At 41.2% G+C, this 23,622-nt stretch overlaps 1 protein-coding gene across 1 annotated transcript in view; it reads right to left on the reverse strand.

The window, feature by feature from the left end:
• Positions 1-4,130: 4,130 nt before the first annotated feature.
• Positions 4,131-23,622, reverse strand: part of casq2 (calsequestrin 2) — a 37,957-nt gene continuing 18,465 nt past the window's right edge. Inside the window, exons 7-12 of the mRNA XM_072262263.1 lie at positions 20,259-20,389; positions 19,902-19,947; positions 19,317-19,371; positions 5,763-5,863; positions 5,603-5,677; positions 4,131-4,402 (exon numbers count right to left, since the gene is read on the reverse strand). Coding sequence (XP_072118364.1) covers positions 4,190-4,402; positions 5,603-5,677; positions 5,763-5,863; positions 19,317-19,371; positions 19,902-19,947; positions 20,259-20,389 — 621 coding nt within the window. The 3' untranslated portion in view covers positions 4,131-4,189. The remainder of the gene's footprint in view (positions 4,403-5,602; positions 5,678-5,762; positions 5,864-19,316; positions 19,372-19,901; positions 19,948-20,258; positions 20,390-23,622) is intronic.

Consider the following 23,622-nt stretch of genomic DNA (forward strand, 5'->3'; position numbering starts at 1 on the left):
CTGGCACCCAGGCAAGGGCGGACACACACCCAAAGTTCCCACCGATCATACCCTTACACCCTGTGAGCCTCTGATCGATTCCCGCGAACCGGTCCTCCAAACTCACACCAACTTGTGGGGCACACTGCTCTTTCCAGGGTCCCGTGGCATGTCATGCCTTAGCAAACCCGCTCTTTTTATCTCCCTGCTGGGGTATCACCTGTCCATCAAACTTCAAACAGTTCAGGTTCAAAGCAAACGGTCTGTCAATATCTGAATTGTGTTGCTTTCTCGTTAATCTCTCTCTTCTCTCTTATTAGCATTTTGAATGTTTCTCCATTGTCTTCTGTTATCTCTCTCATTAGCATCATCCGTCCAGTAGCTTTGCTTGCCATCACACATGACATGTATTTCAGAACTTTCCTTACTGTGTCTTGTACAATAATGCTTCTATTTTTTTCCTTTGAATGTTATAGCACACTTTCAGTTTTTATAGAAAGTTGCTTAACTCTCAGTCAATCTTGAATAATTATTTTTTGCTAAAATAATTTAATGCTTTGTTTTTGCATTGCACTAGGTTATCATTTACTGGCAATGTACATAGTTCAATGGTTTGTGTTGGCTGGCATCCTGGTGGAAAGTAAAACAATGCCTATCATATAGAACTAATGTGGAAAAAGAATGTATGCCTAATGTTTAAAATTAAAATTATACACTTATCATATTTGAGATTAGAACTGCCCCCTAAAGTCAAAAATCTGACTATAGCAAATGTAGATTTTAGGTTTGCAGCTTTTAGTGGAGAATTGTCAGGCATTTAGGCTATTATCAAATAAACATTTGGTGGATTTGCGTTGGGAGCATTGAGCCGAACTTCTGTTTTACACAGTGTGGTACCAATATGCAAATCATCATATGTCATGTAATGTTGAACAGAAGTTGTCAGTCAAGTGTTGTGTGATATTGGACTGTGTCTACAAATTGAATATAGATAAGATTAAGTTGGTATTGGTTAAATGAGTGCAGTATCCACTGGAACAAATTAATCTTTATATGCTTGTCTTTTTATTCAACTAAAGAAAATACCTGAAATGTAATTTGCAGAGTCTGCCTCAGTTAAAAGGCAGAACGTTTATCTCTGAGGTAGAAGGATAAGTTTTATAACATGAGCACATAACTAGACTGATCCTTCCTGTGCAGTACCAAAAGAATGTTGGATAGTCATATGCACCCACTGAATATAAAAGTCTGTTTGTAAAAAGTTGATCATGTGACTTCAGGTTGACTACCACTTATCCAAGGTGGGAAGGTGGGAAGATGTGCCTGGAGGCTGTGGAAGTGAGCGAGGTCCTCAATGAATACTTCTCTTCCGTATTCACCAATGAGAAGGAACTTGATGACGGTGAGGACAATATGAGTGAGGGTGATGTTCTGGAGCATGTTGATATTAAGGCAGAGGAGGTGTTGGGAGTTGTTAAAATACATTAGGATGGATAAGTCCCCAGGGCCTGTCGGAATATTCTCCAGGCTGCTCCACGAGGCGAAGGAAGAGATTGCTGAGCTTCTGGCTAGGATCTTTATGTCCTCGTTGTCCACGGGAATGGTACCAGAGGATTGGAGGGAGGCGAATGTTGTCCCCTTGTTCAACAAAGGTAGTAGGGACAGTCCAGGTAATTATAGACCAATGAGCCTTACATCTGTGGTGGGAAAGCTGTTGGAAAAGATTCTTAGAGATAGGATCTATGGGTATTTAGAGAATCGTGGTCTGATCAGGGACAGTCAGCATAGCTTTGTGGATGGCAGATTGTGTCTAACAAGCCTGATAGAGTTCTTTGAGGAGGTGACAAGGCATATAGATGAGGGTAGTGCAGTGGATGTGATCTATATGGATTTTAGTAAGGCATTTGACAAGGTTCCACAAGGTAGGCTTATTCAGAAAGTCAGAAGGCATAGGGTCCAGGGAAGTTTGGCCAGGTGGATTCAGAATTGACTTGCCTGCAGAAGGCAGAGGGTCATGGTGAAGGGAGTGACTAGTGGTGTCCCACAGGGATCTGTTCTAGGACCTCTACTTTTTGTGATTTTTATTAACCACCTGGATATGGGGGTAGAAGGGTGGGTTGGCAAGTTTGCAGATGACACAAAGGTTGGTGGTGTTGTAGGTAGTGTAGAGGATTGTCGAAGATTGCAGAGAGACATTGATAGGATGCAGGAGTGGGCTGAGAAGTGGCAGATGGAGTTCAACCCGGAGAAGTGTGAGGTGGTACACTTTGGAAGGACAGACTCCAAGGCAGAGTACAAAGTAAATAGCAGGATAGCTGGTAGTGTGGAGGAGCAGAGGGATCTGGGGGTACATGTCCACAGATCCCTGAAAGTTGCCTCACAGGTAGATAGGGTAGTTAAGAAAGCTTATGGGGAATTGGCTTTCATAAGTTGAGGGATAGAGTTTAAGAGCTGCGATGTAATGATGCAGCTCTATAAAACTCTGGTTAGGCCACACTTGGAGTACTGTGTTCAGTTCTGGTTGTCTCACTATAGGAAGGATGTGGAAGCATTGGAAAGGGTACAGAGGAGATTTACCAGGATGCTGCCTGGTTTAGAGAGTATGCATTATGATCAGAGATTAAGGGAGCTAGGGCTTTACTCTTTGGAGAGAAGGAGGATGAGAGGAGACATAATAGAGGTGTACAAGATAATAAGAGGAATAGATAGAGTGGATAGCCAGTGCCTCTTCCCCATGGCACCACTGCTCAATACAAGAGGACATGGCTTTAAGGTAAGGGGTGGAAAGTTCAAGGGGGATATTAGAGGAAGGTTTTTTACTCAGAGAGTGGTTGGTGTGTGGAATGCACTGCCTGAGTCAGTGGTGGAGGCAGATACACTAGTGAAATTTAAGACACTACTAGACAGGTATATGGAGGAATTTAAGGTGGGGGATTATATGGGAGGCAGGGTTTGAGGGTTGGCACAACATTGTGGGCCGAAGGGCCTGTAATGTGCTGTATTATTCTATGTTCTATGTTCAAAAGGCTTGGGTCTGGAAGTGTTTCTGATTTTGGAATATATAATGAGGTAGCTTGGGATCGTCATCAGTTCAGACCCTGAAATCTTTGTCTTACACTTGTTCATCACACATATGTACTTAACAGTAAAAATTATTACATACTATTAATGTGATGAGAATATAATGTGCGCAGGGTAACAAAAGCAACACAACAGGATTAGGAAAATAACTGAATCAGCTGTTGAACAACAACAAACAACAGCAGGCTTTCAGTCTCCACTTACGATGCTGAGTTTTGATTAAAAGGTCACAGTTCACTGTATTTGTATTTTACTTTAGGTTTTATGACAGGTTTAAAACTAATCAGCATGTTAGACGTTCTGATGTTAGATTTTCATTAGCAGATGTTTTATCTTTAAAATATTTTTAAATCTTAAAAAATTTAAGGCCATGCATCTTCTGAAATATGAGGAACCAGCCTGCTGAATGTTCACACTTACAGTCAATTTCCAGTTCATCATGATAGACCTTGCTTGTTTCATGGTCAGCGTACCATTAAGCAGCGAATGTTCACTCTGCCAGCAACAGATCTACCCTTTCAATCCACAATTGAGATCTTCACTTTTTGCTTTATGCAGTGTTTTATCTATTTTTCATTAACTTCTGTTCATTACATATGTGAGATCACTTCTCAGAACCGTCTGTGGAGCGCAAAGACCTGTGCATCGCCTGGGGACCTTCCCAGTACCTTGTGGAATTTTCTATTTGTGATGTCATGTCAGCGCTCAAAAATATTTTGGATTTTGGAGTTCTTCAGATTTTGATTTTTTGGATTTATGGATAAGGGGCACTCAACCTGTATTACCTCAACTGTTTGTAGATTGTATGCAATTAGACTGACCTGTGACTTCCATATTACAATAACATTTAAATTATATTTCATTAACTGTAAAGAATGTCTAGTTGATCTTAGGTGCTGAAAGCCACGATGGAAATGATGAAACTTAGAATAAAAAAAGTCAACAGAGTAAGATTTATAAATCAGTAGCTTTTCATTTTAAAATCTGATCTTTTACTTTGATTGCTATGAGAATTTGAAGTTATTTCAAATATTTGTCTCAAATTACAAATACTGTCTTTTTGAAATACCTTTAAACATTTAGAATGATTTTATTCAAATTGTCGCTAATTGCTAATAAATGAAAAACATTAGTCATTGTCATCATCGTCATCATCGCCATCATCATCATCGTCGTCATCATCGTCGTCATCATCGTCATCATCATCGTCGTCATCATCATCATCATCATCATCATCTTCTGTATTAACTTTTCCTGAGAGAACGTCAAGAAGCCATTCTTCTAGTTCATCAGGTGATGGTAGATCATCATCGTCTTTAATGTCCATCCAAACACTGTCAGCCTTAAGGCACAAGATATTAACATCACAGTGTTAATACACAACTCATGGTGTATTGATAGCGCGTGTTACAAACTATCAGCTTCTTGTAACATGATAATGCTTCTAAATCAGCCAATGCATAAATCCACCAGATAAACTCATTACCAGAAGACAAAGTAATCTTGAAGTAATTCAGCAAAAGCCATTTTTTTTAACTAAAGTCACTGAATCCAACTAGAAAAAAAAACTGCCCAAATACTCAGGACTATTATTCCCTATTGCATCAGTGTAATAATATTTCTGCACCTACGTAGCACAGTTAAAGGCACCTTCTACATCATTGATGCAGAATGGCAAACCATCCATCTATTTTGTATTTCTCTGTGATAATAAACTCAAACTTCTTTGAACTGAGAAAAACTGAGTTAGAGAAGGTTAATACATCAGATACAGGTGTGAAAAATAAGGAGGAGCATTCATATATAACAAGCTGCTTACAATGGGAAGAAATCTGGCCAGCACATTAATGGTAATTAGCAAAACAACCAGAAAGAATCAGAGAAAATATATAATAGGTAGAAAGGTGAAACAGGATCTAACAGCAAGTTATTACTATTTGGAGTGTAAATGTATTTGTAGCAGATTTTGGTAATGGGACTGATACTTAAAGCGGCAAGATTTACAGGGCTGTTGTGGGGCGGGAGGAGTGTCCTTCAGAAAGTTAGCACAGACCTGGTAAGCCCCCTGGTTTCTTTCTCAGTCTCACATCATTCTTTCATTATATTACCTCTTTAGGAAGATGATTAATAACAAAATGCTCCTACGTCTTATGGTCTATGGTCTAAAATAATATTACACTTATCATTTTTAATAAAACATCCATGATGTTCTTCCTCCAAAGTGTCCCACAAATTCAAAACTTCTCTGACTGGGTTGTAAGAGAAGTCATATCCAAGACTCTAAATCAGCACATATGCTTAACTGTATATTTAAATTATTGTATCTACACAGGAATTGATTAAGGTCACACACATAATCAAATAGAGACTCACATATAACCGTAAGTGAATTTGTAGTAATGATCAAACGCAAACATGTTGCTATATAAAATCACAGTCAAATCTACCTGTGAACATGTACCCTAATCCACAGATCATGGCAAAATGTCAGTGTTAACAAAAGATTGGAAGAGAACTCTTAGAAGTTGATGGTTCAACTTACATCAGTGACGTTCACCACTCCAATCTGAGGTCTGTGAAGGTTGATCTTGAAGGTTTTCTCCCAGTAAGTAAACAACTAAAATAGTCAGAGAAGCTCAAATTACTGCCACAAAGCACTTGTTACATAATTTGTGTGAATACTGTATGACATTGGTACTCACCAGAGGGAAGTCATCAGGGTCGATCCACACAATGCTTAGGTCTGGATTGTTCGTGTTTTCTCTTGCTACTTCTTTCAAAATTGATAGAAATTCATAACCGTCTGTGAAGCCATAGAAATTTCCCAATTATCCTCATGGAAGAAACCTAGATTTTTTTTTAATAAAACAAATAGACCATGGAGACACAAGCCTGCTAATGCCAGAATCAGGAGCAGAAAGCCAGGTGCTAGAGAAACTCAGTGGGTCAGGCAGCATCAGTGGAGGAAAATGGACAATTTGTTGTTTTGGGTCAAGGCCCTTTATCTGGACTGCAAATTAGAGGGGGAAGTGCCAGTATAGAAAGTTGAGGGAAGGGGTGAAGCAGTAGTTGGATCCAGGTGAGAAGAGCTGATAGGCAGACAGAGGGAAGTTCCCACCTGATAGCAAAGCCACAAATTTTGTGGAGACAAGCACCAGCTTTGTGCTACGAACTTTGCACCTTATAATAAGTATTTTTAATATGATATTAATACATTTGCACTGCAGAGCAGGGCAGCACGGCCCTACAGAGCCAGGTCCATCCTGATGTCAGGTGCTGACTGAAGTTTGCACGCTCTCCCCGTGTCTGCTTTGGTTCTCCCATGTGTTCCAGGTGGTTAACTGGCTCTCTAAGCTGCCCTGAGTGGGGCATGTGAGGGAGAATGGGATATAAGGAATTAAGTGAGGGAATGGGTCTGACTGGAATGCTCTGAGAGCCCGTATGTGCTTGATGAGTTGAGTGGTTTCCTTATCTGTCTTAAGAAACATGAAAAAATATAAAATTCTGCTATATGAATTGCACACATGCATACATTCAGCCTTTCAACTCCTTTAACCTATAGATAACTGCTAATTTTTGGTTTGAACCTTATTTAACTGCCATTGATAGTGTACCCTTATTCAATAAAAAAACCTGTTGACCTTTGCCTTGTAAATTAACCCAATATCTATAGCCTTCTGTGGGAAGGGTTACTCTAAGTTAATTTTGCCTGCTGCCGATTCACCCATAACAGAGTACTTTTTACCACTGTAAGCTATTTTGTCAATACTATTATTCCTCCTCAATTCCCATTTTCTGTCCTTTCTGATCTTTTAACCATCGAACCACATCTAGCATTTTAATGTACAGAGACATGTCAAGGTACATATATCATGCATTCATGTTAAGACCAGCAGTTTTAAGGATACTGTGTAATAGAAGCCCAGATTCCCTCCCGCACAGCACCAAATTTGATGATCCTAACCTGGTAGAGGCTGAGGGAGTGAGATTTTTTTTTGTGTGGGGTGAAGGGGATAAGAGATGGGAGATAACAACCATCTATGATTCGACACATGACCCACTCCTGCTCTGTTTTCTTATGTTCTTATTACTTCGCTTGTGAATCTTTGGTATTTTCTGTTCTGTCACCAAGTATATTCAAGAAAGGGACAATTTTCCTTATGTTCGGTGGAAACAAACGATACAGGGGTTTGTGCAAGAAAGTGGTGCCAAGATAAAAGATTAGGCCTAATTCCCACTCCTAAACCTGATAAACCGGATTCTGATTCTTCTAATTGGTTTGCTCAAAGCGCAAACTATAAAGTTGAAACATTTCCATGTGTTTTGTGACTCATAGAAAAATCCTCTAGTATCATAAAGATAAGCTTTATTTGTCACATGTACTTTGAAACATATAGTGAAATACGTAGATTTGCATCGACAACTAACACAGTTCAAGGATTGCGATGGGGCGGCCTGCAGGTATTGCCATGGTTCCAGCACCATAACTGCATGCCCATGTTCCACCAACCGTAACTGTACGTCTTTGGAATGTGGCAGGAAACAGGAGCACCTAGAGGGAACCCAAGCAGTCAAGGGGAGAACGTGGGAATTCCTTACAGATGGTGGTGGGAATTGAACCCCAGTTGATGCTTGCAGGCACGGTAGAGCGATTGCACTATCTGCTATCTGTGCTACCACATCACCTCATTGAGTTAAATAGGGTAGATGGATTCTGATTATTTTTAACTTGGGTAAGATGTCATGTTTTTGAAATAGGGAATATGGTAACTCAGACTAGCAGACAGAATGATGCACAACCATAGATCATGAGAAATACAAGAAACAGAAGCAGAAATTTGTATTCAGATCCTCAGACTTGATATGCCATTGAGTAAAATCTGGCCAGAATTTTAATCTCAGCACCACTTTCCTGCACTAGCCTCCATCTTCAGCAAAGGGCAAACTGAGAGAAAATTATATGCAAGGCCAAACTTTGAATTAAGTTTATCAGAATCTAATGGACAGTTTGCTACTTGGGAGGATCCATGTGGTGAAATGTCCCCTTTCTTTCAACCTGCTGCTCTCAGCCACATCCAGTCAATTCAGAGCATGGCAGCTGAATGCCAAAGCACTTTTAAAACATTTTAAAACATACTGTGCAAAGAGAAATTCAATTATTACCCTTCCTTGTAGGAATAACAATATTTTTCAATTACTCCACAGAGCTGTTTGCCTGCGATACAATAGTGTTCTGTGGAACTCCTGCAGAAAATACCTTGGGTAATATGTTCCCCTCTTTAGTTCACTATTTGAATGTGTACTCTATTCTTAGATGAAAACATTCAACACCTGATTTTAAACTCTGGCAGAATGTCCCACAGTGAGATGCAGGAAGACAGCTGAACAACTCTCAGCCAGAATTTTCTCTGCCTGCCTGCCTGCCTGCTCCTGATCAAATTCGGAAAGGACAACAGTTCTTTTGCACAAATATGGATGTCCTTGGCATATTTAGTTAACCATTCAACACAGGAAGTGACTAAAGAGACAGTTCTGACAAAAAGTCTCAGACCTGAAATTTTAATTCTGTTTCCCTTTCCTACAGATGCTGCCTGACTTTACAGGTGTCTCCAGGATTTTCAGTTTTTATTTCAAATATCCAGCATCTGCACCATTTATCTTTAAAATTTTAACGTAACAGGTTTTTGGACTTCAAAGTAACGATTGAGATTGAAACATTTTGAGATATTTCAATATCATAAGTATACCTACCAGAATTTAAGAGGCCAAATGCACTAATGATCTGATCATTCACACCACTGCTTGAACTTTAAAGATATAGTAAATGTCAACCATCAATAACCACTAACTGTTGGCATAGCGTTTAACAGAGACAGAAGCAGACATTGTGGGAAAGTAGTTAATTGATGGAGGGCAAATTATGATGTTATTAGGAAGGAACATGTTAGTGTAAATTGGATACAGATGTTCTCAAGGAAATGTACTACGGAAATGTGGAGGTTGTTTAGGAAGCACTAGCATGAGGTTCCGATTGGTTTGTCCCATTGGAGCCGGGAAAGGATAGTAGAGTGAAGGAAGCAAGGTTGACAAGAGATGTGGAACGTTTAGTCAAGAGGAAGAAAGAAGCATACTTAAGATTTAGGAATCAAGGATCATTCAGGGCTCTTGAGACTTACAAGGTAGCAAGAAGAAGCTTAAGAAGAGACTTAGGAGATCTAGAAGGTGTCATGAGAAGACCTTGATGAATAGGATTAAGGAAAACCCCAAGGTTTCTTCCTGTACAGGAAGAAGGGGAGGATGACTAGAGTAAGGGCAAGATCAATCAGGGATAAAAGAGGAAATATACCTGGAGTCAGAGGAGGTAGGGAAGGTCCTTAAGGAATACTTTGCTATTCACTCATAACAGGGATCCAGATGAATATAAGGGCAATGTAGAACAGGCTAATACGCTGGAACACATCGATGTTAAGAAAGAGAATGTGCTGTAACTTTTGGAAAACATTAGCATAGATAAATCCCCAGGGCCGGTTGTGATCCACTCCAGGTTACTATGGGAAGCAAGGGAAGGCATTGCTGCAGTTTTGGTGATGATCTTTGTGTCCTCACTAGCCACAGGAGTAGTATCAGAAGACTGGAGAGTGGCAAATGTAATTCTTGTGTTCAAGAAAGGAATAGGGGTAATTCTGGGAATTATAGACCAGTGTGTCTTACATCAGTGGTGAGCAAACTATAGGAGATGATGCTTAGAGACAGAATCTATGAGCAGTTGGAAAAGCATAGTCTGATTTGGTGTAGTCAGCATGGCTTTCTGAGGTGCAGGCCATGCCTCGCAAACCTGCCCAAATTTTTTGAGGAAGTGATGAAATAAACACTCCAATCAAGAAGTGACCAAACCAGTTGTCCTTCCAGACATTCGAAGTACCTCGGAAATGACAGCCCAACTGCTCCAAGAACATTGAATTTCGGTCACACATAAACCGACAGCAACATTGAATACTTTGCAGACCTAAAGAACGAGCCAAGCTATTGGACATGACCAATGTGGTCTACAAATCCAATGCGGGGACTACAGCAAATATTACGTCAGCCAAACTGAGAAGAGAACTACCCACAAGGATCCATGAACATCAACTGGCTGTAAGGTGACAAGACCAACTCACCGTAGTCTCTATCCATGGAGATCGAGAGGAGCACAAATTCGACTGGGCTTCAATAAAAGTCATGGCGCAAGCAAACATGGGCATGCAAGAGAATTCCTAGAAGCATGGTTTTGCACAAACAATTCTGTATCAGACATGTAGACCTCCATCCCATTTATAAGCCAATGCGGGCAACATTCCAGAAGATGCAGAGTTTATCATGCAACCTATCACGTTACAATTGAGTGTCTGTAAATGACAACCAATCAACTGATTGATAAGTATATAAAGATCAAGCATTCAGAGAACACAAGTGATTGGTGCACTGATGATGTCTACTCACACGGTGACAAAACGTTTGCAAATGGATTGCCAAGATCGGAAAACAACTTAACTCAACTGAAAAAATAAATTGATGAAGATAGAGAGATAGATACTTTATTGATCGCAAAGGAAACTACAGTGACACGGTAGCATTACAAGTGCACAGATATTGGCAACAGGCTTTGGCTCATTCAGGCTTCAGCGAGGTAAGTGAACTTCGTTTTTGGTTTTTCTTTGCATTTTTTTTAAAGGAATAGAGAGCATGTCTGTAGAGTTAGTATTTTGCTCTGGGTGTCGGGTGTGGGAATCCTGGGAGACCTCCAGTCTCCCAGATGGCCAGTTCTGCGCCAGGTGCACCGAGATGCAGCTCCTGAGAGACTGTGTCATCTGGAGCTGCGGCTTGATGACCTACAGCTTATTAGGGAAAGTGAGCAAGAGATAGATAGGAGCTACAGGGAGTTAGTCACCCAGAGGCTGCAGGAGTTAGATAAGTGGGTGACAGTCACGGAAGGGAAGGGAAGAGTTCAGATAGTAGAGAGCACCCCTGTGGCCATCTCCCTCAGTAATCGTTAATTCATTTTGGTTGCGGTTGAGGGGGATGACCTGACAGAGGCTGACCACAGTGATCGGGTCTCTGGCACTGAGCCTGGATCCGTGGTGCAGAAGGGAAAGAGGAAGATGAGGAATGCGGTAGGCATAGGGGATTTCATAGTGAGGGGAACAGACAGGAGGTTCTGTCAGCCTGATAGAGATACATGAATGGTGTGTTGCCTCCCAAATGCTAGGGTACGGGATGTATCAGATCGGGTGCAGAGTATTCTGAAGGGAGACGGTGAACATTCAGAAGTCTTGGTACCTATTGGTACCAATGATATAGATAGGAAAAGGGAGGAGGTTCCTGAAGAGAGAACTCAGGGAGTTGGGTAGAAAGCTGAAAAGCAGGACCTCTAGGATAGTAATCTCAGGATTGCTGCCTGTGCCACGTGTTAGCAAGTGCAAGAATAGGATGATCAGGCATATTAATGTGTGGCTGAGAGACTGGTGCAGGGAGCAGGGCTTCAGATTCCTGGATCATTGGGCCCTCTTCTGGGGGAGGTATGACCTGTACAACCTGTTACACCTGAACCCAAAAGGGTTCAATATCCTAGTGGGCACATTTAATAGCGCTGTTAGGGAGGGTTTAAACTAATTTGGCAGGGGGATGGGAACTGGAGTGATAGGGTTGAGGAAGGGGAAAACAGAAATGAATCAAAGATAGCATGCAACAGAGATTACATAAAGAACAGGCAGGAGATGAGGCTTAATCAAAGCCAGTGGCATGAATTACAGGGCAATAGAGGCATGGTGCAGTTAAAACAGAAAGCAACAAATACTGGACTGAAAGTGTTATATTTGAATACACGCAGCATAAGGAATAAAATGGATGATCTTGAAATTGGTCTGCAGATTGACAAAATGACGTTGTGGCCATCTCTGAAACTTGACTAAAGGATAGCTGCCATTGGGAGCTGAACATCCAAAAATATACGGTGTATCGAAAAGATAGGTTAGTAGGCAGAGGGGGTGCTGTGGCTCTGTGTATAAGAAATAATATTGAATCATTAGAAAGAGATGACATAGGATTGAAGAAATGGTAAGTGTAAAAGGATTCTAATGGCAGTTGTATACAGGCCTCCAAACAGCAGCTGGGATGTGGATTACAAATTACAGCAGGAGATAGAAAATGCGTGTCAGAAAGGCAATGTCATGATAATCATTGGGGATTTTAACATGAAAGTGGATTGGGAAAACCAGGTCAGAACCAGACATCAAGAGAGAGAATTTGTAGATTGTCAAATGGATGGCATTTTAGAACAGCTTGTTGTTGAGCCCACGAGGGGAATCGGCTGTGCTGGATTGGGTGTTGTGCAATGATCCGGAGGTGATAAGAGAACTTAAGGTTAAGGAACCCTTAGGGAACAGTGATCACAATATGATCGAGTTCACATTGAAATTTGAGAGGGAAAAAATAAAATCCAATGTGTCGGTATTTCAGTGGAATAAAGGAAATTACAATGGTATGAGAGGGGAACTGGCCAAAGTTGACTGGAAAGGGACACTTGCAGGAAGGGCAGCAGAGCAGCAATGGCTGGAGTTTCTGCAAAAACATGAAGGAAGTGCAAGACAGATATATTTCAAATAAGAAGAAATTTTCGACTGGAAGAAGGACACTACCATGGCTGACAAGTGAAGTCAGAGCCAAAGTAAAAGCAAAAGAGAGGGCATACAAGGAAGCCAAAGCTAGTGGGAAGATAGAGGATTGGGAAGCTTTTAAAACTTTGCAGAAGGAAACTAAGAAGGTCATTAGGAAGGAAAAGGTGGGTTATGGAAGGAAGCTGGTGACTAATATCAAAGAAGCTACTAAAAGCTTTTTTAAGTATATAAAGGGTAAAAGAGAGTCGAGGTTAGAAACAGGACCAATACGAAATGATGCTGGAGATATTGTGATGAGAAATGCAGAGATGGCAGAGGAACTGGATGTGTATTTTGCATCAGTCTTCATAGTGAAAGATGTCTGGAGTATACTGGACATTCAAGAGCGACAGGGAAGTGAAGTATGTGCAATGAAAATTATCACTGAGAAAGTGCTCAGGAAGTTTAATGGTCTGAGGGTGAATAAATCTCCTGGACCCGATGGAATGCACCCTTGGGTTCAGAAGGAAGTAGCTGGAGAGATTGTGGAGGCATTAACGATGATCTTTCAAGAATCAATAGATTCTGGCATTTTACCAAATGACCAGAAAATTGTAAATGTTACTCTGCTATTTAAGAAGGGTGGGAGGCAGCAGAAAGGAAACTTTAGACCTGTTAGCCTGACATCAGTGTTTGGGAAGTTGTTGGAATCGATTGTTAGGGATGAGATTACGGGGTACCTGGAGGCACATGACAAGATAGGCCAAAGCCAGCATGGTTTCCTGAAAGGAAAATCCTCCCTGACAAACCTACTACAAGCAAGGTAGACAAAGGAGATGCAGTAGACGTGGTGTACTTGGATTTTCAGAAGGCATTTGACAAGGTGCTGCACATGAGGCTGCTTAGCAAGATAAGAGCCCATGGAATTACAGGGAAGTTACTAGCATGGGTGGAGCATTGGCTGGTCGGCAGAAAACAGAGAGTGGGAATAAAGGGATCCTATTCTGGCTGGCTGCTGGTTACCTGTGGAGTTCCACAGAGGTCGGTGTTCAGACTGCTGCTTTTTACTATGTATGTCAATGATTTGGACTATGGTATTAATGGATTTGTAGCTAAATTTGCCGATGATACAAAGATAGATGGAGCAGCAGGTAGTGTTGAGGAAACAAAGAGCCTGCAGAGAGACTTAGATAGTTTAGGGGAATGGGCTAAGAAGGGGCAAATGAAATACAATGTTGGAAAGTGTATGGTTATGCACTTTGGTGAAAGAAATAAACGGACAGACTATTATTTAGATGGGGAGAGAATTCAAAATGCAGGGATGCAAAGGGACTTGGGAGTCCTTGTGCAAGATACCATAAAGGTTAACCTCCAGTTTGAGTCGGTTGTGAAGAAGGCGAACGCAATGTTGGCACCCATTTCTAGAGATATAGAATATAAGAGCAGGGATGTGATGTTGAGGCTCTATAAGGCACTCATGAGACCACACTTGGAGTATTGTGTGCAGTTTTGGGCTCCTTATTTTAGAAAGGATATACTGACATTGGAGAGGGTTCAGAGAAGATTCATAAGAATGATTCCAGGAATGAAAGGGTTACTGTATGAGGAACATCTGGCAGCTCTTGGGCTGTATTCCCTGGAGTTCAGGAGAATAAGAGGGGATCTCATAGAAACATTCCAAATGTAAAAAGGCCTGAACAGATTAGATATGGCAAAGTTATTTCCCATGGTAGGGGATTCTAGGAAAAGAGGGCATGAATTCAGGATTGAAGGGCGTCCATTTAGAACAGAGATGCAAAATATTACCTCAGTCAGAGGTTGATAAATCTGTGGAATTTGTTGCTATGAGTAGCTGTGGAGGCCAAGTCATTGGGTGCATTTAAGGCAGAGATAGATAGGTTCTTCATTAGCCAGAGCATCAAAGGGTATGGGGAGAAGGCAGGGGAGTGGGGTTGACTGGAAGAATTGAATCAGCCCATGATTGAATGGTGGAGCAGACTCAATGGGCTGGATGGCCTGCTTCTGTTCCTATATCTTATGGTCTTATATACAAATATTAGAAGAGGTCTCTGGCCCTTCTTGTACACAGCCTCTGTGTTGGTGCTCCACTCAAGTCTGTCATCCAGGTGCACCACCAGGTACCTGTAGGTCCTCACCACATCCACGTCCTCAACATCAGTAGCAACAGGGAACAGTACAGGCTTAGACTTCCTAAAGTCCATCACCCTCTCCTTTGTCTTTCCGATGCTAAGCTGCAGATGATTCAGCTTGCATCATTTGAATAATTCTTCCACCAGGGCCCTGTATTCATCCTCTTGCCCTCCCTTTATACACCCAACTAATGCAGATGACATGACATAGAGCAGTGGATGTGGTGTATGTGTATTAGTAAGGCGTTCCCTATGGTAGACTCATTCAGAAAGTTAGGAGGCATGGGATCCAGGGAAATATGGCATAATGTACTGGTTGGGCACAGGAGTACATTCAGCCAGAGACTCATTCCACCGAGATGCAACACAGAGCATCATAGGAAGTCATTCCTGCCTGTGGCCATCAAACTTTACAACTCCTCCCTTGGAGGGTCAGACACCCTGAGCCAATAGGCTGGTCCTGGACTTATTTCCTGGCATAATTTACATATTAAATTATGTATTAATTTATTTAATTATGTGTGGTTTTATTACTATTTAATTATTTAACTGTAACGAAAACCAATTTCCCCCGGGATCAATAAAGTATGACTATGACTATGATTATGACTATGAATGCAGAGCTGGGCTGAGAGGTGTACATTTTGGAAGGCTAATCTTGAAGGCAGAGTGGAAGGATAATGACAGGATTCTTAGCAGTGTGAAGGAACAGAGTGATCTTGGGGTCCATATCACAAAGTTGCCACACAAGTAGATAGGATTGTTAAGAAGCCGTACAGTGTGTTGGTTTTCATCAGTCCAAGGATTGAGGTCAAGAGCCACAAGGTATTTTGCAACTCTATAAAACTCTTGTTAGACAATATTTGGAGTACTTTTTTCAGTTATGGTCGCCTCATTATAGGAGGAATGTGGAAGTTTTAGATAGAATGCAGAAGAGATTCATCAGATTGCTGGCTGGATTAGGGAGCATGTCTTATGAGGAAAGGTTGAACAAGCTAGAAATTTTCTATTTGAAGTAAAGCAAGATGAGAGGTGACTTGATAGAGGTGTATAAGATGATAAGAAGCATTGATAGAGCGTGCAGCCAGTGTCTTTTCCCAGGGCAGTAATGGTTAATATGAAAGTGCACAATTTTAAGGTGATTGGTGGAAAATATAGGAGGGATGTCAGAGGAAGTGGTAAGAACTTGGCATGCTCTGTTGGGGGTGATGGTAGAGACAGATACACTAGGGTCAGTTAAGGGACTCTTACATAACCACCTGGATGAAAGAAAAATGATGGCGATGCAGGAGGGAAGCTTCAGATTGATCTGGGAGTAGATTAAAAGGTCGGCACAAGAAGGGCTGCACTGTACTGTGCTATACTATTCTACAGTATGTTCCATGTTCGAATTAACTCGACTAGTCTTAAAACCAACTTCACGTACTTCATCAGCAACTTGCCTGGTACCTGTTAATAATGAAATACATATCATTCACCGAAATGACTGGTATGATTCTTTTTAAGGTTTGTGCCTTAAAAAGTCAAATAATTTATCATAATCTAGGTATCTAAATGACATATTTATTTATCTTGAGACACAGTATAGAACAGCCACACTGCCCAATAACCTAACTATTGAACACCTGCCTAATCACAGGACACTTTACAATGACCAATTAATCTACTAACTGGTACACCTCTGGACCGTGAGAGGAACCCGGAGCATCCGGAGAAGACCCACGTGGTCACGAGGAGAACGCACAGATGATGCTGGAATTGAACTTGAAGCTTCGGAATACCCTGAGCTGTAACAGCATCACACTAACTGCTACCCTACTATGGTGCACATGTCTTAAAACTATCTACATATGTAAAGATATCTTTATAAGTGTAGGTAGATTTAAGACATGTTTAATATGTATAGATTTTTTAAAAATATGCTATAGATTACACATATTTCAGTTTGTTAAACTGCTCTCATCTTTTTTTGAGTTGCTTTGAGTTCAGTTATGAGCGGAATGCATACCTATATATACATACTGCAATAATTACTTTGTATCTACTTGCTAATTCAGCAGAAAAATGAAAGGGAAAGTCAGAGAAAGTATTTATATAGATTGTAAATTAATTATTTATGTAGATTATAAATTATTAATAATTTATATGTATATTTATACGTTATAAATTATCAAACTGCAGAGGATTGCCAAGAGTAGTGGGAAACTGGAAGACTGGGGAAACTTTTAAAAAGTAACAAAGAACCACTAAGCAAGTGATAAAGAAAGAACGATTATGAAAGTAAGCTAGCACAAAATATAAAAACACTAAAAGTTTCTATAATTATATGAAGCAGAAGAAGGTGGCTAAAATGTAGGTCACTTGGAAGACGAGAATGGGGAATTAATATTGGGTAATGTGCAAATGGCCAAGGTCTTAAATGACTTTTTGTGTCAGTCTTCACAGTGGAAGAGACGTCTAACATGCTAAAGAGAGCCGTTATGGATGCAGGTCCTGGATACAATTGTTATCGTTAAAGAGTTGCTGCTGAGCAAACCGATGGGGCTAAAGGTAGGCAAGTCCCCTGGTTCCGACGGAAAGTATCAGGGATGGAAAGCATCCCAGGGTACTGAAAGAAATAGATATATTTCTAAGATATAGTAATGAGGCTTCTGTGACTGCAACTGTCATGCCACTGTTTAAAAATGGATGTAGGCAGAAGGCAGGTGACAATAGGCCTGTTAGCTTAACATCTATAGTTAGAAAATGCTTAAAGCTATCATTGAGGAAGAAATAGTGAGACATCTGGAAATAAATGGTTCCATCAGACAGACACAGCATGGATCTGCAGAATTCCTGTTGTTTATGAATCCATGAAGGGCAGGTCCCATCTGACAAACTTACTTTGAGGATATAATGAGTGCAGTGGATAAGGGGGAACAGCTAGCTGTTGTGCATTTTAATTTCCATAAAACATTCAAGAAGGTGCTGGATAAAAAGCTTATGTATAAGATAAGGATGCATTGATTTGGGGAGTAGTTTATTAGCACGAATAGGGAATTGGTTAACCAGCAGAAGATACAGAGTTGGGATAAATGCTTGTTTCTCTAGTTGGCAGTCAGTGTTGAACAGAGTACCACAGGGATCGATGCTGGGCTCACAACTAGTTGTAATATACATTAATGATTTGGAAGAAGGGGCTGAGTGTAGCTTATTTAAGTTTGCTGACGATCGGAATTGAATGGAAAAGCAAACACAAAATACTCTGCAGATGCTGGGGTCAAAGCAACACGCACAATGCGCTGGAGGAACTCCGCAGGTCGGGAAGCATCCATGGAAACGAACAGTCAACGTTTCGGGCTGAGACCCTTTGTCAGGTCCTGACGAAGGGTCTCGGCCCGAAACGTTGACTGTTCTTTTCCACGGATGCTGCCCGACCTGCTGAGTTCCTCCAGCATGTTGTGCGTGTTGAATGGAAAAGCAAAGTGCACAATGATGCAGTGAGTCTGCAGAGAGATACAGATAGGTTAAGAGAGTGGGCAAGTCTGTCTGGCACATTGAGTGCAATGTTGGTAAATGTGAGGTCATCTACCTTGGAAGGGAAAAAATAGAAGATCATGTTATTACTTTGAAGGTGAAGGTTGCAGCATGCTATTGTTCCAAGAGATTGGGAGTGATGGTGTATTAATTGTTAAAGTTTGGTTTGCAGGTGCAACAGGTTATCAAGAAGGTAAATAGCTTTCATTGCTAGACGGACTGAATTTAATAACAGGGAAGTTATGCTGTAACTATACAGGGTACTGGTGAGGCCACAACTGGAGTACTGAGTGCTAATCTGGTCTCCTTACTTGAAGAAAGATATACTGGCTATGGAGGTGGTGCAGAAGAGATTCACCAGGTTGATTCTAGAGATGACAGGCTTAGCACATGAGGTAAGATTTAGTCACCTAGGAATATATTCACTGGAATGAGAATCAGAAGAATGAGAGGGGACAAGAAACATATAAAATTATGAAACGGATAGATAAGATAAAGCTAGGAAGGTTGTTTCCACTGGTAATTGAGACTAGAATTAAGGGTCATAGCTGCAAGGTTCAGGAGAGTAGGTTCAGGATGGAGATGAGGAGGAACTGTTTTTCTCAGCGAGTTATGAATCTGTGGAATTCTCTGCTCAGGAAAGCAGTAGTGGCTACCCTATTAAATATATTTAAAACATAATTAGATAGATTTTGCATAGTGAGGGAAATAAGGGTTAAGGAGAAAAAGGAGACAGGTGGAGTTGAGTCCACAGGCAGGTCAGCCATGGTTTTATTGAATGACTGAGCCAGATGGTCTACTCCTGTTCCCCTCTCCTAAATGATAAAGCATATGGCAAACAGGCAGAGGCAAGGTGAGATTAAATCAAGAGTGTTGATGTCAGGAGAAAATATGCATTGGGGTAACCAGCCTTTACACATGCTAAGATTTTATTTTCAGCTTTCAATAAATTTACCTGGATCTTCTTCTTCAGCAAAAGCAACAATTTGGATTCCATCCATGTCATCCTCCTAAACATGAAATAAACCAAAAACAAAATGTTGTGCTGTATTTCCAATAAATTGCTCCAGTCTGTCTCTTCTATTTTCATCTACTTAATCTTATTTGTTGCCACTGCCAGTTTATTCCTCAGTGCACCTTGTGCCTGTTATTCTTCTCTTAAGATTTTTCTCTCAAACAAAATGAATTGAACTCTATTTATTTACTGAGATACAACGTGAAACGAGATCTTCCGGCCCTTCAAGCTACGCCACCCAGCAACCCCCGATTTAACCCCAGCCTAATCATGGGACAGTTTACAATGACCAGTTAACGTACTAGCCGGTATGTCTTTGGACTGTGGGAGGAAACCGGAGCACCCAGAGAAAGCCCACAGGAAAGATGTACAGACTCCATACGGATGACATCAGAATTGAACTCTGAACTCTGATGCCCCCAGCTGTACTGGCATCGCACTAACTGCTGCACTACCTTGGCATCCACATTTAGTTTCACACCTTTACTAATTACTAGAAAATCATTAGTTTCACAATTGCCTTACCCATGTCTCAAATACATCTTCTGGACGTAGTTTCCTGAGAGTTGATCTAAAAACAGAACAATTGCACTTTCAAAGACGGTTACTATGTTTCAGCGTTACTAATTGGTGAGGCAACATGTCCTTGTTTCTATTAGCAAGGATGGAGCTTCACCTGGTCTTGTTCATACACTACCTCAGCAATGCAGAATATAAGACTTCCAGTCAGTTAGAAAACAAATCCATTGTCAAATTGGGAACGCCTAGTTCTTCAGAACTACCTGAGAAGGACATTTATAAGCCCCACCAGAAGTAAACACTCCACTCCTGGCACGGTTGTCTTTAAGTGAAATTGCACACTGCAGCTTCTCAAATATCTACCTTTTATGCTCTTGGATAAACTCCACAATTTCTTCCTCTGAACAGGGTTTATCAGGAATAGTGACTGAGTCACCCATGAAAGGCTCGTAAAAATCCACCTCATTCATCTTCAGTGAAAGTTTCTTCGCAACCTACCCGGGAGAACACAACAAACAGATTAATGAGCTTAAATAAAAACCACATGAACAGATACTAAGCATCATGTTGACATAATGTAAGTGACAAAGGATTTCATAGGTCACCTAAGTAGAATCCCAAAGATACAAAGTACAATGTAAAATTATTTCACTTCTTCAAGAAGCAGCAGGTGTTTTGATTTCTTATATTTTGAAGTACTTCCAAGCAGAAGCATTCTTCAGAGAAAATGACTGTAAATTCACTACATTTATAAATACAAAATATGCTGAATAGACAGACTGTGGTTGTAAATCACTGTGTTGTAGACGGTTAAAATCACACAGTGAGATGCAAAAAGAACATTTTACAGCTGCTTTGGGGAAATTTTGGAAGATCTAATTATTACGTCAGTTGCACTTAATAATAATAGACGCTGCAACAGCATCCTCTGCTGTTATTATCTATGATTTCAGTCTCTGACGCCAACATGCAAGCTGTCTTCGGAGTGTGATGAACCCACAAAAAGCATCTGGCCTGGGAGGGGTACCTGGCCACAGACTAAAGATCTGCACTGGTCAACTGGCTGGTGTGTTCGTCAAGATCTTTAACCCCTCACTTTGGCAGTGTGTGTACCCACCCGCCTTAAGCAGACTTCAATTATACCAGTGCCCAAGAACAGCATAATGACCCATTAATGACCTCGCTATTACCCAGTAGCACTTACGTCCACTGTGATGAAGTGTTTGAGAGGTTGGAGATGAAACATATCAACTCCTGCCTGAAAAGCAACTTAGATCCGCTCCAATTTGCCTACCAAGTAACAGGTCCACAGCAGATGCCATCTCATTGGCTCTTCACACAACACTGGAACATCTGGACAGCAAAAGTATCTACATCAGGATGCTCTTTATTGATTACAGCTCAGCACTTAATACCATTATACCCTCAAAACTAATCAATAAGCTCCAAGACTTTGGCCTCAATACCTCCTTGTGTAATTGGATCCTAGGTTTCCTCACTTGCAGACCCCAGTCAGTTTGGATCGGCAACAACATCTCCTCCACAATCTCCATCATCACCAGTGCACCACAAGGCACTCATGAACGTGTGGCTAAGCGCAGCTGCAACGCCATATTCAAGTTTGTTGACAACACCATTGTCATAGGCCGAATCAAACGTGGTGGTGTAGAACCAGCCTATAGGAAGGAGATTGAAAATCTGGCTGAGTGGTGTCATCACAGCAACCTGTCACTCAGCGTCAGCAAGACCAAGGAGCTGATCATAGACTTCAGGGGAAGGAAATCAGAAGTCTATCAGCTTGTTCTCATTGGAGGATCAGAAATGGAGAGGGTTATTAACTTTATTATTTCAGAAGACCCGTCCTGGACCCAGCACCTAGATGCAATTACAAAGAAAGCACAGCAGCACTTCTACTTCCTTAGGAGCTTGCGGACATTTGGCATGGCATCTAAAACTTTGACAAACTTCTATAGATGTGTAGTGGAGGGTGTATTGACTGACTGCATCACTGCCCGGTATGGAAGCACCAATGCCCTTGAATGGAAAATTCTACAAAAAGTAGTGGATATGGTCAGTCCATCATGGTTAAAGTTCACCCAACCATTGAGCATATCTACATGAAACGCAGTCACAAGAAAGCAGCGTCCATTATCAGGGACACCTACCACTAGGATATGCTCACCTCCTGCTGCTGCCATCAAAAGAAAGTACAGGGGCCTCAGGACTCACACCACCACGTTCAGGAGGAGTTAACCATCAACCATCAGGCTCTTGAACAAAGGGGATAACTTCACTCAATTTCAGTTGCCCCACCAGTGAAATGTCGATATTTATTGTTTATTTATTTATATTATGTTTTTTCTTTTTGCATTTGCACAGTTTGTTGTCTACTGCACTCTGGTTAAATGCCCTGGCTGAACGGTCTTTCACTGATTCTGTTATAATTACTATTGTATGGATTTGCTGAGTTTGCCCACAGGAAAGTGAATCTCAGGGTTGAATATGGTGACATATATATACTCATTAAATGTTGAAACCGAACCCGCATCCACCACTTCTGCTTGCAGCTTCCCACACTCTCACCATTCTCTGAATGAAGAGGCTCCCCCTCATGTTCCCTTTAAATATTTCATCTTTCACCCTTAACTCATGACCTCTAGTTCCAGTCTCACCCAATCTCAGTGGAACGAGCCTGCTTGCATTTACCCTATCAATACCCTTCATAACTTTACAAACCTCTATCAAATCTCCCCTCATTCTCCTAGCTCCAGGGAATAAAGTACTAACCTATTCAACCTTTCCTATAACTCAGGTCCTCAAGTCCCAGAAACATTCTTGTAAATGTTCTCTGTACTCCTTCAATCTTCTTGATATTGTTCCTGTAGGTAGGTAATGAGAACTGTACACAATTGTCCAAATTAGGCTTCACCAACATTTTATACAACTTCAACATAATATCCCAACTCCTGTACTCAGTACGTTGATTTATGAAGGCCAACGTGCCTAAAGTTCTATCTACCTGTGATGCCACTTTCAAGGAATTATGGACCTGTATTCCCAGATCCCTCTGTTCTACAGCACTCCTCAACACCGACTGTTCACTGTGTAAGCTTTGCCCTGGTTTGTTATCCCAAGTGCAACAATTCACACATGTCGGCATTAAATTCCATCTGCCATTTTTCATCAGATTTTTCCAGCTGGTCCAGCTCCTGCTGCAGGCTTTGATAGCCTTTCTTGCTGTCCATTACATCCCCAATCCTGATGTCATCCACAAATTCGCTGATACAGTTTACCAAATTAACATCCAGATTGTTGATATCGATGACAAACAGAGGACCCAGCGCCACTCCCTGCGGCACTCCACTAGTCACAGGCCTCCAGTCAGAGATGCAACCATCCGCTCCCACTCTCTGGCTTCTCCTGTGAAGTAAATGTCTCATCCAATTTACTACTCTAACCCTAATGTCAAGCAATTGAACCTTCTTGACCAACATGCAGGACCTGGTCAAAAGCGTTGCTAAAATCTGTGCAGACAACATCCACTGCTTTTTCTTCATCAACTTTCCTAGCGACTTCCTCAGAAAATTCTATACCATTGGTTGGGCATTTAAGAGGCATTTGGATAAGTGCATGGGGGGCCGGGGCTTGGAGTGTTATGGGCTATACGCAGGGTCAGTTGTGCCAAAGGGCTTGTTTGCTCCGACCCTAATCAAATCTCATCAATGTT

The sequence above is a fragment of the Mobula birostris genome, chromosome 6, assembly GCF_030028105.1.
Source record: "Mobula birostris isolate sMobBir1 chromosome 6, sMobBir1.hap1, whole genome shotgun sequence".
NCBI classification, from domain to species: domain Eukaryota; kingdom Metazoa; phylum Chordata; class Chondrichthyes; order Myliobatiformes; family Myliobatidae; genus Mobula; species Mobula birostris.